The sequence below is a fragment of the Giraffa tippelskirchi genome, chromosome 7 (genome assembly GCF_054371585.1).
Source record: "Giraffa tippelskirchi isolate mGirTip1 chromosome 7, T2T-mGirTip1v1.2.pri, whole genome shotgun sequence".
NCBI lineage: Eukaryota > Metazoa > Chordata > Mammalia > Artiodactyla > Giraffidae > Giraffa > Giraffa tippelskirchi.
The window spans coordinates 121,734,538-121,753,182 of NC_137281.1; the positions used below are offsets into that span (position 1 = coordinate 121,734,538).

The window sequence follows — 18,645 nt, forward strand, 5'->3', positions numbered from 1 at the left end:
CTATGTTATTTTTAATTTATTTTAAAAAGCTAACTTCTGAAAGGACTGAGATTTTATTAGCCTAAAGATTTCCTAGCAGAACTGACTAGAAGCCTTGAATGAAAAGGGATATAAAACTAGCTGAGCTGCTAAAAGAAATGTTCAGTGAGTAAAATTAAGCAGGATTCCATGAAATTGGACTATGCAAACTCAAATTTAAAGGAGTTAATGCTGGGTTAAGAGAAAGCATCAGATATGGAAAAGCTTTACTAAATCAGGATATTGTAGGGCTGGAAAGATGTTAGAAGTTAGGTTGTTTAAATATCTCTTTTTCACAATAGAAATTGAGATGGTAAGACAAAGAGATGGTAAGGAATTTGCACAATTCATAATCAGTTTGTGATTTCCCTAGAGCAGCGATTCTCAATGCGTGGTCTGGGGAACCCTAGGAAAACTTCAGAGATTTTCAGAGGATTCATAAGGACAAAAGTATTTTTATAATAATGCTAATGTTATTTATCTTTCAGTTTTTTTCTCATGAGTATGTCACAGAGGTTTACAAAAGCCACATGACATATGATATCACAGCAGATTGAATACAGAAAGCAGATATGAGAATACAACCATCTTCTATTAAATCAGACATTAAAAAGATCTATAATCATATAGAACATTTGCCACTCCTCAAACTATTTTGTTTTGAAAAAAGTGTCATTTATGTAAATATGTAATGTTTATTGTTGTTATTGATAAAATAATTATATTTTGATTAATATTAATAGTGTCACAAGACTATTGATATAATAAAATTTCTGTTTTAATTTCTACTGTGGTAAATATTGATAGATAGGACCCATCTGTAGTCCTCATGAAGTTTTAAGATTGTAAAGGGGTTCTGAGACCAAGAAGTTTGAGAATAAATATCCTACCTTGGACTTTAAAAAAATTAACAGTCATAGAGAAGTTTTACTAGCAAGTGGAGGATATACACACTTTGACTTTATAGCTCTGATAACGGAAGGAAGAAAATGTGGGGGAATTAAATTGGATTGCTGTATAAGAAAAGAAAGAGAAAGCCTTTCCTAGGAGTAAATGCTTTCCTCCCACTTGATTGAATAGATATAAATTGCATTTTTTATCTCTCATTTTCCCCACTGTGGACATTAGAGCTAGAGTACAAGAAAAATTGCATGGGTTCTAGAAACTATGAAAGTTGACCATGGGTCTTAGAAGAGAAGATAACCCATAGATAAATCCCAATACAAAAAAGTTTCCAGGGTGCATTAGATTTTTTCAAGCTAAAAGGAAATTGGATTAGATCAAGTGTTGACTAAGGGTCATTAAAAATTAGAGGAAGCAACCTCAGTGTTCATCAGCAAATGAATGAGTAAAGAAGATGTAGTATACATATGCAATGGAATACTGCTCAGCCATAAAAAAGAATTAAATTTTGTCATTCGCAACAACATAGGTGCACTTGCCAGACATTATGCTAAATGAAATGTTAGACATAGACAAATGCTGTATAATATCTTTCATATGTGGAATCTAAAAAATACAACAAATTAGTGGCTACAACTAAAAAGCAGATTCACAGATATAGAGAATAAACTAGTGGTTACCGGTAGGGAGAGGAAAGGGAGGAGGGAAATTTTAAAGATAGGGCATTAAGAGATACAAACTATTATGTATAAAATAACCCACTAGGATATATTGTACAGCACAAGGAATATAGCCAATATTGTCAAATAACTTTTGAGCTTCTCCCCCCCCCCCCCCCCGGCAGCTTAGTGGTAAAGAATCTATGTGCAATGCAGGAGCTACAGGAGACACAGGATTGATTCCTGGGTGGGGAAGATCCCCTGGAGGAGGGCATGGCAACGCACTCCAGTATTCTTGCCTGGAGAATCTCAAGGACAGGGGAGTCTGGTGGGCTACAGTTCATGGGGTCACAAAGAGTTAGCCAGGACTGAAGCGATTTAGCATGCACATATATAGAATAACTATAAATGGAGTGATTGGAGCCTTGTCAAGGCTATCATTCCTAAACCTGGGGGGAGCAGGTTAAAACACAGCCCTACTAACACAGACCTCTAGTGGGAAGAAGATAGAAACTTTAATTTTGAAAGCCCCCTGAGAAGTGTGCTTGTAGCTAGGATTATGACCCAAGAGTAAAAGAGCTTTTCTAAGGAGTAAAGGTAGTTAAGAAATATGTCAGCAAGGGCTGAGAAAAATGCATAAACCCTGACTTTGAATGACTCAAATTCCATATGGTGATCATTTGGCATAACACTGATATCTGATTCCTACAGTCTTGAATTTCACATCAGGAAACAAAGCTCTCAGTTCTGCTCAATACAGAAGGCTTAAATTTAAATGTATCAGCCCTTCAGAAATAGTAAGCAAGGAAAATAGGAAGGTTGTATGCATCAGAACAAAAATACTTGTTGCTGTAGATGGAATATTTCTAAGTTAACAAAACAGGGGTAAAGTCAGGTGACTTAAGTAATGACCTTTTAACCAAAGGCACTGAGTATTTTATGATTGCCTAAAACATGATGCTCATTTCCAAACTGCCTGGCTGGAGGCCAAGGAGAGTCTAATTTTGATGGAGTTCATTGATTATTATCTACTTTCCCAACTTTTTTTTCAGTTCGAAACCCAGAAGGACAGATAAAGCTTTATTCCAAAGGAGCAGACACTATTCTGTTTGAAAGACTTCATCCATCCAATGAAGACCTTCTGACTTTGACTTCAGACCATCTCAGTGTAAGTGCCCTGTGGTAAGGTTAGCACAGTGGCCCTTTGGCAGCTTCCTGTGGTTAGGCCTTCTTTTTAAAATATCAGCTGAGTGATCTGATTTCTAAAATAGAAAGTGTGTGGAGAATGGATCCACAGGAAACCGTGCCAGTGAACATTTAGACACTGGCACAGGGACCCACCCCCTGCCTTGCTGAGCATCAGGTCAGTCTCTCCAAGGTGGATGAACCCATAGCCGATGAGAAGTAGCCGCTGAGTATGGGCTCCTGAACTCTGGTCAGGAGACGACTCAGGACACCAAGGGAAACCTGCTCTGATTTCCACACAGTTGGGGGCTGTTCCACCTGGGTGACTGGACTGGTTTTAGTGAAGAGGAACTGGAGAATTGCTTTCCCTTGGGTTCTGATGTGTCTGGTACTGATGAAATCTCTTATGGTTACTCCCCTCCACCCAGGGGATAGTTTAGGGTCATGTTTATATGGTGAGAGGAAAATAATCTTTGTCACCAACTTTCTCCTTTAAGGGTCTTTTTATTCAGGTCATGTATCATGATGAGTCACTAATGTTCCCTGAGTTGAAGTTAGCAAATGCATACAGCCTGAGACTATGCAAAGTTTCTTTCCAGAAGCTTCCTAAAGGGAGCAGGGATGATCTTTGGCATACGTTTTTCTTTTTGCAAAAGAATTAGAGTCTAAGAATAAATATGAATGTTATCTGATTTAAAAACCTAAGATTTCAAGGGTCATTCTAACATTTGTTCGAGGTTCTGTTAAACCCAATATGAAATTTAAGGGCAACTGCTCAAAACTCTTATTTCCTCCTTGGTTTCTCTCCTTTAAAAAGCAATTGAGGGTTCTTTGCCAAGCCCTATATTTAATATAAAACATTCCCTGAATCTTTAAAAAACAAACAAACAAATAAAAACCTCTGCCTGACTTTAAGTTTAAAGAATGATGGTTTGGTAATATTGGTTACAAACATAGCTATTGTTTTTGTCTTCCCAATAGAGTATTCTTGATTTTCTTTTAATCTCTTCCAGAAGGCCATCATGGTCCTTTTAAATTTTTTTTTTTTTTTTATGAAAACGACATTGGAATCATAAGCATTTGATTTTGCCATTGCTCAAACACCAAGGTCCTGGATTTTCATAATAAAGTATGGGAAGCCTAATTTGATCTTTCTACATTTCTATGTAGATTTTTTTTTCAGGTAGTATCAATTTGACTTGCTTTTGCTTCTTTCACTTTATTCATTTTGACTTCTAAATTCTGAGGTTTTAAATTTATATTTAGTTATTGACTTTTGAAGGATTTAATGATAGGAAATGATTTTGCTAATCCTAAATGTTTATTTAGGATTCAACTTGTTTCATGCACTAATTAAATAACTTAAATCATCTGTCCCCTTTTGTAGTGTCATCTTAGAGTTGATTCACTGCTGTGCAGAACAGAGAAAAGCACTGGTAATGCCCAGGGGCGTTGCAAGTTAAAGTCAAAGCAGTGTTTGTGGGAATTAAGAGGACAAAAGATCATTATAAGGCAGTAACTAGATTTTCAGATCAGTTGGGGACCCAGTGGTGGTTTTGGAAGGGAGGGCTTGTACAGTGTGATTGCAGTATCCAAAGTGCTACCAACTGCCTACGAGATAAATTTGGATAATTTTTCTCATGCTCTCTCTGGGCTAAACCACATTACCGCAATAGGCACTGATTTTCCATTTACCTAATTAGGGTGTGTCAAAGTTTAATTTGTGTCTGATCGCCAACCTGTGTCTGTCCCATAAGCCAGAATACAACAGAGAAGACATGCTTTGTGGCAATGCCCAAAGGAGCAGAAATGGCTATAAAAATGCTTCCAGTATAGAGGCTCATTAAGTGGTCACTAGAGGCCTGTGCGAAGTGGGAGGTTTTTAGCATTTATCCAAGCATTCAACATATGTTTCTAGCTATTGTGACTGTCTGAAACACTTAGCAACTACCAGTCTCCTATGTTTAGTGAATTATTTGCATATTAGAAGGATATAGCACTTGAGGTATTATTTCAGACTCTCAGTTGACTGAGACACTAAAGAAGGAGTATCATCCTCCTATAAACTTGACCTGTAATTAAATACTAACTTTATAGAAGATGGTTTATAAAAAAATGATTTTTAAAAAGTAACTGGGCTTGATGATCTCTTTAAAATTTCAAGCAATTTTATTTTTAAAATTAGACTTGACTACAGCAAAAAAATATTATAAAAGTTTTAGGATGAAAAGTAAAAGTCAGCTTCAACTTCTAATGGATTTGAGCAAACTCTGGGAGATAGTGGAGGACAGAGGAGCCTGGAGTGCTGCAGTCCACAGGGTCATAGAATTGGACACAACTTAATGACTGAGCAACAACCACCACCACTTCTAGTACTAGTTCCCAGAAGTGAAAATTTGTATTAACTTTCCTGCCTTTCTTTCTCACTTTTCCCCTAGAGTTATTATTATAAATTTAATGAATATCCTTGAATTTCTATTGCATAACATTTATTTATTCATCTTTATTGAATACATTTACTTTATTATTGGAAATCTTCAAACATAAACACAAGTAGGAGGGAGTTAGTTTTAGACATCACTATACTATTAGGAGGAAGGTAGCATGACTTTGGTGAAATGTCATGTTGCAGCCCCTTGTGAGAGCCCCCTTCCTTTGATTTGAGAGCCATGGCTCCTCTGAGGGTCCTTTCTTCTCCCCTGAAAACTGAGGGCCATGGCCCATTAAACAGGCTGGGTCCCTCTCATCACTAGGAGTACTTCCTTCAGGCAGAATGTAAGTTAGAAACCAACAGGTTGCTTTGAATGGTTACCTCAAGTCACGTGCACCATTGATCACCTCTTAAAGAGGACCCTTTATTGGGTGTTTCAGCAGTCTTAAGGGGGAATGCTAGGTCCTTTGAATGTTTCAATCCCATTGAAATAAAATATAAAATAAAAATATCATCTCCCATTTCCTAGGGGACTAAAAAGTTAGAGTCAAGAGGACTAAGTTGTGCTCTTGGGCTAAAATGAATTTAAGTGCATAACTTCTTACTTATTACTTTTGTTGTTTTATTGTTGTGATTATTGTTTTGCGATGGTTCCAAGGTCTCCGTCTGCCTTTGCAGGAATTTGCAGGAGAAGGCCTTCGAACCTTGGCCATCGCATATAGAGATCTGGATGACAAGTACTTCAGAGAGTGGCATAAGATGCTTGAAGATGCAAATACCACCACAGATGAGAGGGATGAACGGATAGCAGGGCTGTATGAAGAAATTGAAAGGGATTTGATGGTATGCATTTAGAAGCATGATGGTTTGTGTTTACACAAGGGATATTATGTGTTTAGAGATCTAGCAAGGGAATAGTCCACTGGCTAAATCATCTTGCACACAGCAGATGTTACTCTTTCAAACTTTGAATCATGCTTTATACGTTGGCTTTGAGCTTGCCATATGTGGCCAGAGGATTATTTCAATTAGCAGTAGCTTATGCCATTGGAATTCCTCCAAGATTAGAAGATAGTAGACTCCCTATTCTTTGTCAGCCTCTGATATAGCATGTTTTGTTTGATGTTATGTTTTTTCTTCCTCCATGCTGTATGACCCACCTCTTTAGAACAGGGAAACTTGCTGTGGAGAGTGGGGATCCAGCTCTAAACCAACCTAGAGCCATGAAATGCTGATGATATCTGTACTGTCCAGAGTGTGATTTATTCTAGAAACCACTCTTCCCTAGGGCCCCAGTGGCCAGACTGTTTAGCTGTTGTGACATACTAGGGATCACACCTTGATCATCTTTGGAGGAAATATTACACAAGAACCTTCACCTTTTAGTTCACGACATCTGATGGTTTGTTCATTGAAGAGAATGGTTCTACTTTTAATTTTGAGGTTCTGACTCTGAGATGAGGGCTTTCCTTTGATATACCTGGGGGATTCTTGAGGCCTTACAAGCCCAAATGGCTTCTGATCATTTATGCTAATGTTTTATCTGAGCACATCATATCCCTCATGTAAATTCTAACTTCCAGGATCTCTGCACTAATTGGTATGCCCACCAGTTGCCTGGATTAGGGAACATTCTTCTGAGGTTTTCCCCAGCCCACCTCTGTACATAAAGGATGCTTGCTATATCAACACATCCTAATTTCCATCTTTATGTACTTTGACCTCTAAACTCTGTGATTAAAAGCCATAGATGTTATGGGTGTTATATGCATGCATTAACATAAGGTAGTCTCTATTTTTCATTGAAGCTGCTAGGTGCCACTGCTGTAGAAGACAAGTTACAAGATGGTGTGATTGAAACAGTTACGAGCTTATCACTCGCCAATATTAAGATCTGGGTCCTAACAGGAGACAAACAAGGTAATTTGAAAATAGATGATGATGTTTTCAAAAGAGGATGATCATTTTTGTGGTAAAATTTTAATGAACCAGGAAGCTTAATTAATGAGACATTTTCCCAGTACTCCATTTAGGAAAGAGTTTGAAATACAAAAAGGAAAGCTAATATGTAACAAGAATTTATTATCAAACTAACCAAATATCTTCTGTAGTACACCCTGGAGTCAGTTGAGTTTCAGTTCAAATACTTCTTAAAAATAATAGTTATACTCATAGGCAGCAATGGTATTAAAATGTTTAACTGTTGGTTTGTATATGCACTGATCCCAGTTTAGAACACAAAGTGGCAGAGCTCTGAAGCAGGACATTGGAGACTTCAGCATTACTTCTTTAGTTTCTTCTTGGTAGGGAGGTTTGGGAATCTTCGAGGGGGGTAGGCTTTGGAGAGACTCAAGGAAGCAGCTTTTTATCAACTGGTATGAAAATATTTTGATATTTTAACAGCCAACACAACTGTACAAGTGTAACCTGGCTGAATTCCAAGATTGCCCATGCAGTTCGACATGAAGAGCTGACCCACTTTCAGGCATAACAAAACTCCAAGCCATCAGAGAAAGAGTCATTAGGTTCAGAATACCATGTTTCCTAGGAAAGAAAAGGGGATCAATACAGTTTGGGTCTGTTGCTAGCAGTAATGGTTAAAACAAAAACGATTTTCTGCTTGGCCATCAGTAGACCAGAAATATTCAGTTAACTGGCACACATGTTTTTTAAGATTCTATTTACCTGTTAGTTACTTTTTAGAACATTGGAGGATTTGCAGATTTGATGAATCAGTTCTCTGTATGTTTACTCAAATCACTGACTACAAAATGTAAAATACAGAGTCGAGCTCTGTGCTGTGTTGTTAGAGACTTCCTAGAGTTGGATGTTGATCAGTGGGTACAGCCATTTAATTAGTTATGAATACTCATAAGTTTACTATTTAGTTTTAATTTCTGTTGTTTCTACAAAGGATATGCTGAAGTTTTATCAGTTGTCTTCCTTGACTTAGGACAAATCTAATGACTCCATAGCATTCACAAGAGTCTAACAACTCAATAAAATTAAAACTGAATGACTGTATTGAAGATGGAAGGGGTACTTAACTATCCTAGGCTCTACTTATACAAAATTAGAGGTAGGATTGGTCAATATCATGTAATACTCTAGTTATCTAGTAGTAGCAGTCCTGGTTTGTTTTTGAGGTGATATTCAAATTCCAAATTTCTATTCACTTAATGGAAATATGGCAATGCTGCATGTGGGAGAATTTAAAAAACTCAAAAGATCATTTTTTGCTGTTCAACTGAACATTTGGGGAGTTTTCAATTTGTCTATTCTATCAGATTGGATAATAGTATTTCAGCTCTGCAAAGACAGTATTCAAGACTTCTGGTAAAATTTTTTAAATGTATACATTTTACTATATCACAAGATCTTGGGATCTTTTCATGAGTACTCCTTTTGGATATCAAAAAGTTTTTTTAAAAACTAGATGTGAATGTTGAGGATTCATAGGTGCTGGTATTTTTTTGTGGATTTAGCAAATTTTCAAATTTCTTCCTCGATCTCTTGTATTTATTTTATTACCAGTCATACTCTCTCTGAAGTTAAGGAGTCCTGTAGGCCTTAAGGAAATATGGGAAGGCCTCAAAACTCTTATGAAAAAGGTACTTATTAAGTAATGTTCTAACTGAAGTGGGCTTTCTTTTGTATCAGAAACTGCCATTAATATTGGCTATGCCTGCAACATGCTGACTGATGACATGAATGATGTGTTCATCATAGCAGGGAACACAGCTGCGGAGGTCAGAGAAGAACTCAGGTGAGTGTTAAAGGAAAGAGGAAAGGAGGAGAGGGAAGGAGGGGAAAGGAAAATCTGAGAGTTGAGAAAGAGTCTGCCTAATTATTTCCCCAGAACTTTAGAAAGTGCTTTCTTATAACTAGTTTTGCTTTCTCTGAACTCAGTCCATCTGTGGTCTGACCAAATGGCTTAGAGGCAAATGGCTTGCCACTTGCTCCAGTGCTGAGGGGGCTAACACAGCCCATTCAACACAGCTCACTTAACACAACAGTGGGGCACCGTGAGCTTCCTTACTGTGTCTCCATCATTTAATCTTTGCTCCTGAACCTTAAAAAGAAAGGAAGTCTAAATTGTCAGCACTACCACTTAATACCTGTAGATCAAATCTCCCAACATTTTTACACTGTCTTACTCACTGTAGAAAATGTCTATATCATGCTCATTAGAAGCTATGGCTGGAGACCACATATGTATTTGACGAGTAAAAGTTGGAAAATCTAATTATTACTGATATAATTTTATTATTATTATTTCTATAAGTTTAATGATAGAGTCTATAGACTCTATTGGGAAAATTAATAATTTATTTAATAATTGTTGTTAAGTCGCTAAGTCCTGTCCGACCCTTTATGACCCCACGGACTGCAGCATGCCAGGCTTTCCTGTCCTTCACTGTCCTGGAATTTCCTCAAACTCATGTCCATTGAGTTGGTGATGCCATCCAACCATCTCATCCTCTGTCGCCCCCTTTCCTCCTGCCCTCAATCTTTCCCAGCATCAGGATCTTTTCCAATGAGTTGACTTTTCACATCAGGTGGCTCAATACTGAGCTTCAGCATCAATCCTTCCATTGAATAATCAGGGTTTATTTCCTTTAGAATTGACTGGTTTGATCTCCTTGCAGTCCAGGGGACTCTGAAGAGTCTTCTTCAGCACCACAGTTCGAAAGAGTCAATTCTTTGGTGCTCAGCCTTCTTTACAGTCCATCTCTCACATCCATACATGACTACTGGAAAAATCATAGCTTTGATTATATGGACCTTTGTCAGCAAAGTAATGTCTCTGCTCTTAACACACTGTCTAGGTTTGTTGTAGCTTTCCTTCCAAGGAGCAAGCATCTTTTAATTTCATGACTGCAATTAATTGGTAATTAAATTTTTTGCCTTAAGAAAATATTTCTCTTTAAATTATCTTTTGTTTGGGGGAGAAATTAACTTTTGCTGAAGGTAGATAGATGTTAATAGATTAAGACTGTGTAGATCACAACAAACTGTGGAAAATTCTTCAAGAGATGGAAATACCAGATCACCTTACCTGCCTCCTGAGAAATCTGTATGCAGGTCAAGAAGCAAGTTAGAACTGGACATGAAACAACAGACTGGTTCCAAATTGAGAAAGGAGTATGTCAAGGCTGTATATTGTCACCCTGCTTATTTAACTTATATGCAGAGTACATCACACGAAATGCCGTGCTGGATAAAGCACAAGCTGGAATCAAGATTGCTGGGAGAAATATCAATAACCTCAGATATGCAGATAACACCACCCTTATGGCTGAAAGTGAAGAGGAACTAAAGAGCCTTTTGATGAAAATAAAAGAGGAAAGTGAACAAGTTGGCTTAAAACTCAACATTCAGAAAACTAAGATCATGGCATCTGATCCCATCACTTCATGGCAAATAGATGGGAAAACAATGGAAACAGTGACAGATTTTATTTTCTTTGGCTCCAAAATCACTGCAGATGGTGACTGCAGCCATGAAATTAAAGGACGCTTGCTCCTTGGAAGAAAAGCTATAACCAACCTAGACAGCATATTAAAAAGCAGAGACATTACTTTGTCAACAAAGGTCCGTCTATTCAAAGCTCTGGTTTTTCTAATAGTCATGCATGGATGTGAGAGTTGGACTATAAATAAAGCTGAGTGCCGAAGAATGGATGCTTTTGAATTGTAGTGTTGGAGAAGATTCTTGAGAGTCCCTTGGACTGCAAAGAGATCAAACCAGTCAATCCTAAAGGAAATTAGTCCTGAAGATTCATTGGAAGGACTGATGCTTAAGCTGAAACTCCAATACTTTGGCCACCTGATGGGGAGAACTGACTTACTGGAAAAGACCCTGATGCTGGGAAAGATTGAAGGCCGGAGGAGAAGGGGATGACAGAGGATGAGATGGTTGGATGGTATCACTGACTTGATGGACATGAGTTTGAGCAGGCTCTAGGAGTTGGTAATGGACAGGGAAGACTGGCGTGCTGCAGTCCATGGGTTCACAAAGAGTTGGACACAACTGAGTGACTGAATTTGAGACTGCCTTGGACACTGTAGTAAGCAGTAGGCATGTATTCTCTCATTTCATTCTCAAAGCAGCCCAGTGAAAGACATTATCATTATCCTTGTTTTGCAGTTAGTAAGTTGAGACATCAGTTCAGTTCAGTCGCTCAGTCGTGTCCGACTCTCTGCGACCCCATGAATTGCAGCACGCCAGGCCTCTCTGTCCATCACCAACTCCCGGAGTCTACCCAAACCCATGTTCATCGAGTCGGTGATGCCATCCAACCATCTCATCCTCTGTCGTCCCCTTCTCCTCCCTCCCCCAATCCTACCCAGCATTAGGGTCTTTTCCAATGAGTCAACCGTTCGCATGAGGTGGCCAAAGTATTGGAGCTTCAGCTTCAACATCAGACCTTCCAATGAACACCCAGGATTGATCTCTTTTAGGATGGATTGATTGGATCTCCTTGCAGTTCAAGGGACTCTCAAGAGTCTTCTCCAACACCACAGTTCAAAAGCATCAATTCTGCGGCGCTCAGCTTTCTTCACCGTCCAACTCTCACATCCATACATGACCACTGGAAAAACCATAGTCTTGACTAGACGGACTTTTGTTGGCAAAGTAATGTCTCTGCTTTTAAACATGCTATCTAGGTTGGCCATAACCTTCCTTCCAAGTAGTAAGCGTCTTTTAATTTCATGGCTGCAGTCACCATCAGCAGTGATTCTGGAGCCCAAAAAAGTAAAGTCTGACACTGTTTCCACTGTTTCCCCATCTATTTCCCATGGAGTGATGGGACCAGATGCCATGATCTTAGTTTTCTGAACGTTGAGCTTTAAGCCAACTTTTTCACTCTCCTCCTTCACCTTCATCAAGAGGCTCTTTAGTTCTTCTTCTTCACTTTCTGCCATAAGGGTGGTGTCATCCGCATATCTGAGGTTATTGATATTTCTCCCGGCAATCTTGATTCCAGCTTGTGTTTCTTCCAGCCCAGCGTTTCTCATGATGTACTCTGCATATAAGTTAAATAAGCAGGGTGACAATATACAGCCTTGACGTACTCCTTTTCCTATTTGGAACCAGTCTGTTGTTCCATGTCCAGTTCTAACTGTTGCTTCCTGACCTGCATACAGGTTTCTCAAGAGACAGGTCAGATGGTCTGATATGCCCATCTCTTTCAGAATTTTCCACAGTTTATTGTGATCCACACAGTCAAAGGCTTTGGCATAGTCAATAAAGCAGAAATAGATGTTTTTCTGGAACTCTCTTGCTTTTTCGATGATCCAGCGGATATTGGCAATTTGATCTCTGGTTCCTCTGCCTTTTCTAAAACCAGCTTGAACATCTGGAAGTTCACGGTTCACGTATTGCTGAAGCCTGGCTTGGAGAATTTTGAGCATTACTTTACTAGCATGTGAGATGAGTGCAATTGTGCGGTAGTTTGAGCATTCTTTGGCATTGCCTTTCTTTGGGATTGGAACGAAGACTGACCTCTTCCAGTCCTGTGGCCACTGCTGAGTTTTCCAAATTTGCTGGCATATCGAGTGCAGCACTTTCACAGCATCACCTTTGAGGATTTGAAATAGCTCAACTGGAATTCCATCACCTCCACTAGCTTTGTTCGTAGTGATGCTTTCTAAGTCCCACTTGACTTCACATTCCAACATGTCTGGCTCTAGGTGAGTGATCACACCATCGTGATTATCTGTGTCGTGAAGATCTTTTTTGTACAGTTCTTCCGTGTATTCTTGCCACCTCTTAATATCTTCTGCTTCTGTTAGGTCCATACCATTTCTGTCCTTTATCGAGCCTATCTTTGCATGAAATGTTCCCTTGGTATCTCTAATTTTCTTGAAGAGGTCTCTAGTCTTTCCCAATCTGTTGTTTTCCTCTATTTGTTTGCACTGATTGCTGAGGAAGGCTTTCTTCTCTCTCCTTGCTATTCTTTGGAACTCTGCATTCAGATGAGAATACATAGGGTAAATAATGTGCTCAAAGTTTTACAACTAGTCAGTGGTTCAGGTGGGGCTGAATCTAGGCAGCATGGCCCCAGAGCCTGTGCACCCATTCACTCGCCACATTTCTCTGAAAACACCTTGGGTGTACTCTTACTCTCTTTAAATAATTAATATAAAAAATGCAGTTGTTGAAGCACCTGGTTGCTTCCCTTGAGGTCAGACACCAGGTTGGCAACTACAGCAGAATGGATTTCAGGGAGAGACAGCCAGCGTAAGGGGAAAAGTACAGAATCTATGTTGACTTCAGACAGGTTGGAATCTTGGCTTTGTGCTCTGGCTGGCTAAGTGACTTTTGATACAGTATTCAACCTCTCTGTTTGTTTTCCTCATTTGTAAAATGGGAAAATATGCAAATACCAACCCTATAAATGATTTTATTTGAGGGATTAATATAAGAGCTTAAAGCTTTATGACCATTCATTGAGAATCCTTCTTGCCTTCCCTCCTGTCTTTCCACTTCCTCCTGCCCTCTTTCCTTAGCCATTGTTCCCAGTCTTTCAACCAACAAGGACTAATTTTTAAAAAATATTTTTTCAATAAACTTTGGAGTCTATTAAGATCATATAAATAATAATGATAAAATTATATCAGTAATAATTAATTAGGTTTTCTAATTTTTATTTGGCAAAGACACATGTAATCTTCAGTTACGGCTTCTAACCAGTGTGATATAGTGGTTTTCTATACCAGGTTGATATAAAGTAGCTGAAAGCAAAACAAAACTTTAAAGAATTAGAGAGTCTTTGGCTTCTTAGAAAAACTACACTTTTCATTAACCTTCTTAAGATACTGAAAACAATATGCTGACCCCCATTACACATTTTATGAATCCTCTTCCTCTGTTGATTACTTTGGATAACAGTATTGCAGGTTGATGGAATAGCACACACAAAGGCATACAGATGAGAAAGACACCATGTTATATTTCAGGAACCATGTGTCAAGTTGTAGTTAGAGTGTAGTACAGAGTTATGGGTGGGGACAATTTTTCAGAGATAAAAGTGGTGATAGACTGAGTGATAAGCAAAAGTGAATATACTTTATCTTGAAGGTATTGGATGGATATGGAGGACTTCTAAGCAGAAGAGAGACAAATCCAGTTTTACACTTTAGAAATAACACTCGAATGAGGGGATAGATGAAGTATGTTTGACAGAAAAAAATGAATGGTGTGGAGAGGTGCCTTAGGAAGCTGTTGGAATGTTGAGTTTGGGAATGTTGAGGGTTAAACTAAGGTAGTGAGGTTGTAAGAATGGGGAAGGAAAGAGTGAAATGAAATTGACAGCTGTTTTGGAGGTATAATGGATAGGACTCAGAATTTGATTTGATGTGAAGGAAGAAGAAGGCTCTGTCATTTCTAGCTTGTCTGACTTCACAGCCTGGAATATACTGAGCTGGGCAAGAACAGAAGCTCATAAAATTTTCTAAAACTAGACTTGACCCCCTTTTCTGCCTGATGACAGAACAATTAAATTAGGCACTGTGGGTAAATTTAGTTCAAGGCTAGGCTGTACTATTGCCTTACTGTCACTGAGGCTCAGCATCTACCCCGCTGGCATCTGACACTTCCCACTTCCTCTTCCCTGTGGGCTGACTTCCACATCCTCCTGGGGAAACATGGGCGTTCAGGGGTTCTTCCTCACTTCTCTGTGTCTGAGAAGTGCTCTCACCTGGTGCCTCTGTTCCTGAAATCCCTTTTTTCTACTCCCCTCCATGTCACCATGCTTCAGTGACTACTGTTGAATACTCGGATTCCCAAAAGCTACCCACTCCCGGTCCAGAGTGGGAGCAGCACCCAGGCTTCTTTTAATGATTGATTCACGAGCGTCTAATCTCCTCTTCAGTCTCTCTGCTTTAGGCTAGATGGGAAACAGAGAAAAGGAGTCTCTTTTTTTTTTTTTTCCAGTCTATCACTTAGGGCAACATTTTATGCTCTGATTCCTTTAAGGATTAATTTTTTGACACTTGAAGAAACTCTTCCCTTCCCTTTCAAAAAGCCCAATTACTAGAATTCCAGATTGCTGGAATTCAGGATGCAATTCTGCTTTGAATTTCAAGAGTCTATTTTCATACTCAGAAAACAAGATATTGACTCTTGTTTTCTCTGTGCTTGGCTCTGTCACATCCTCCTGAGGCAAGGTATGTTTCTGAGTAAACAGAGAGGGTCATCTGTGGTAGCCGTGGTGATTGCAGAAGGGGTGGGAAACCAAAATTAATACCTCAAGATTTTATCCAGGTACATGTGGTTGACTAAATTCGTGACATAACTGTAATGATGTGGAAGGAATGTGAAGAAATATGAATCCTTACACTACTGTCAGGAGTATAAGTTGGTAGAAACTTTCTAGAGGGTGAACTAGTAATATATTTCAAAATTATATATGTGTACAGTTTTGGTCCAGTGGTTTTTACCTCTAGGAATTGCCCTTAAGAAAATAAATGGACAAGTGTATGTATGTTTGAGTGTGCATGCATGTGTGTTTGTATGCATACGTACATAGATATTGTGGCATCAATTATGATAATATAAAATTGGAAATTGCTCAAACACCCAGCCACCAGGATTTTGTTAATTTGTATGATACATAGATGCAGTGAGATACCATACAATCTTAAAAGTAATTATGTGTTTATTGACATTGGAAGATGTCCATGATAAGTGAAAAGTGAGATTATGAACTATCATGCATAACATGATCCACTTTTCTAAAACGGCATATATGTGTATATAAGTATGTATATATGTGTATAAAACACTATATACATCTATATCCACACCTATCCACCTACCTCCTCATGTGGTTCTCTCTGGATGATAGAATTATGGGTCGTGTTTGCTTTCTTATTTCTGGCACTTTGTGTTAATGAAGTTGTAATAGTGTTCATACAGTAAGCCAAAAGATTATCTGAGAAGAACAATGTATTCAGAGGAGAAAAATATTTTCCATCTAGACTAAGTATTTCAGGACTCTTGAGGCCACTTTTCTTAACTTGCTGGCAAATAATGTTTATTTCAACCAAGAGTTGGTGATTACCTCATTCTTAGAGTCTAAGACAGAGAGGCAGTACATGGTAGAAAATTCTGCATGAGAAGAATCAATATATTTATAGTATGCATTTTCTTATATTGGGAAAAGAACATCCAAGAAAAGTTATTACTAGAGGTGCTCTCTACAATCCTAATCTTGGCTTCTTATATCTAACCCAGGGCTTTAGGGATGAAATATTGAAATTATAAATTTACACTACTCAGTTTTCTTGTGTTACATGTTTGAGTTCAGTGGGAGTTCATGCAGAAATATTTTAAAAAGTGTATCAGAAGTACAGGATCTAAGTCAGAGGTCCCCAACCTCCAGGCCATGAACTGGTATCTCCTGTCAGATCAGTGGCAGCATTAGATTAGAAGTAAAGTAAAGTGCACAATAAATGTAATGCACTTGAAACATCCTGAAACAATCCCTCCCCCTCATTCCCAGTCTGTGGAAAAATTATCTTCCATGAAATCAGTCCCTGGTACCAGAAAGGTTGGGAACTGCTGATCCAAGTGATGGTAGCTCTTGAGGGAAAATGACCTAAAATGCTCATGTTTAAACCCATCAAATGTGTTTCAATTATTTCATAAACATTGATGTATTTTCTTCTATATCGTGAAGATGTTTGCTTCAAATTTAATGTCACATAAAATTTTCAAATTTAATGTCATGAAAATGTTTTAAGCACATTGAGTCCTGGGTTAAGTTTGCTGCCACAGCTGCTTTAGTATTAAGGGCCTGTCCAGAAATCTACAATTAAACCTTGTTAAGGCTTCTTTGAAGATTACTGCATTGATTACATTTCACAAATACATATGTCTTCTGCCCAAAGAAAAGCAGACTGAGGATTTAAGTTTGCTTAGGCCTACAAGCAAACCAAATCCATGTTTCATTTTTGTTGAGCTAATCACATATTTTATTAGAAAAATTAACGAAACCATGAAGAGACTCAATTGCTTCTGAGTAGTATTCCAGTGATGTACCTAGGAACTGATGTTTCCTCTTTAATCAACAACATGCATATTGCATTTTTTATGTACCTATTTGGTGGAAAGTTATTGTTTGAATGGGGGGGGGCCATAAAAGCAAATGGCTCCAGGGTCAGAAAGGTAATGTTGGTTATGAGATCTCGGCTGTACAAGGCATTAGTGGCTGTGGGTTTGGTGAAAGTGAACATCATGTTGTCCATAAATTCATACAGATTCTTTTTAAACATTACGAAGGCCAAACAAAATGCCCCTTGTTCCTAATTCCCAATTTCTAGTCACCCTGGCAAAGTGTTTTAGTATGTTTAGTTTCTATTGTAAATTGTAAAATTTTAGAGCACTTAATACTGGAGACCTCCTAGTACAGCCTGGTAGAGCTGCCCAGGTATTCGTAATGGTATCAACCAGTGTGATAGATTGGTACCATTCACCTAGATTTTAATAACGATATAGGTTCAGGGGTTGAGTATCTTACAGGTCAAACAGTTAATAGGGATGAAACTGGGGCTTGGTGTCAAAATTTCATGTACTCTCTCCTCGGTTGGCAGGATAATGTCCCTTAGCCGATGCTCTAGCACCGTGTCTTTGTCTTACCCTAGAGGTAGCCTGTGGATCACTATGTGTAAGCTTTTTGGTGTGGTAGACAGAGGACTAGAAATTTGAAGACCTGGGTTCTCCCATGGGTCTGTGACTGGCTAATCAAGTGGCTAGAGGTCAGCTAACTCAGCTGTGGGCGTATGACATGTCAGAGGCAGACCTTGGGCCTGAAGCCAGATCTCCAGGTTTCAAGTCCAGTGCTCATGTCCAAATCAAAATTGTACTCTTCTAAACACAATGTCATAGTTTCAATCCATTTTCTAAGAGGTCCTTTTAATGTTTGACTACAGAGTGCCTTAAGAAGCCTGACAAAACGACTCTTTCCTGCTGTCTCTTTACTTTATGGATTGCATGTAAGCCAACATAGGCCTAACTGTGCTTTGCTCTGTTTGTGGTGAGGTTTCAGTGGTTGGTGTGGGGCAGTGAATGCCAACCAAGGTTGTTCTCAGACATTAATGCATTTCTGTATGCCAGCATTGTAACAGACTGCCCTTCACTACAGAGCTTGGAAAAAACAGGCACTCTTTTTTTGTTTTAGCATTTGTAACTTGTATTCTGTGGTAAAACATTGTGTGTTCATTGTATAGTTCATATTCCTTGAAGGGAGTTATGTGTCGCTTTTCCCCTCCTAATAAATTGCTTTGCAAGAACTAGCTGCTGTTTGAAGAGATAAGTTCTAGGAAGAAAAAGAAATGACAGCTATAGAGCATGGGCAAATGGAGGCTCTGCAGAGGGAGTGCGGTGGGAATTTAAGCAGGGCCAGAAACATTGTCCCTTTTCTGCCTGGAAAAGGGATCA

The 18,645-nt window shown here is 38.7% G+C and overlaps 1 protein-coding gene and 1 long non-coding RNA gene across 5 annotated transcripts in view; one reads left to right on the forward strand and one right to left on the reverse strand.

The window, feature by feature from the left end:
- Nucleotides 1-18,645, forward strand: part of ATP8B4 (ATPase phospholipid transporting 8B4 (putative)) — a 317,399-nt gene that overhangs the window by 244,184 nt on the left and 54,570 nt on the right. For all 4 annotated transcript variants that reach the window (XM_081508362.1, XM_081508363.1, XM_081508365.1 and 1 more), the window contains 4 exons: nt 2,633-2,748; nt 5,875-6,039; nt 7,005-7,116; nt 8,857-8,962. In XM_081508362.1, the coding sequence (XP_081364488.1) occupies nt 2,633-2,748; nt 5,875-6,039; nt 7,005-7,116; nt 8,857-8,962 (499 nt within the window). The remainder of the gene's footprint in view (nt 1-2,632; nt 2,749-5,874; nt 6,040-7,004; nt 7,117-8,856; nt 8,963-18,645) is intronic.
- Nucleotides 7,261-18,645, reverse strand: part of LOC145513109 (uncharacterized) — an 81,534-nt gene continuing 70,149 nt past the window's right edge. Inside the window, exons 7-8 of the long non-coding RNA XR_014059127.1 lie at nt 14,903-15,091; nt 7,261-7,740 (exon numbers count right to left, since the gene is read on the reverse strand). This is a non-coding gene — a long non-coding RNA (uncharacterized LOC145513109). The remainder of the gene's footprint in view (nt 7,741-14,902; nt 15,092-18,645) is intronic.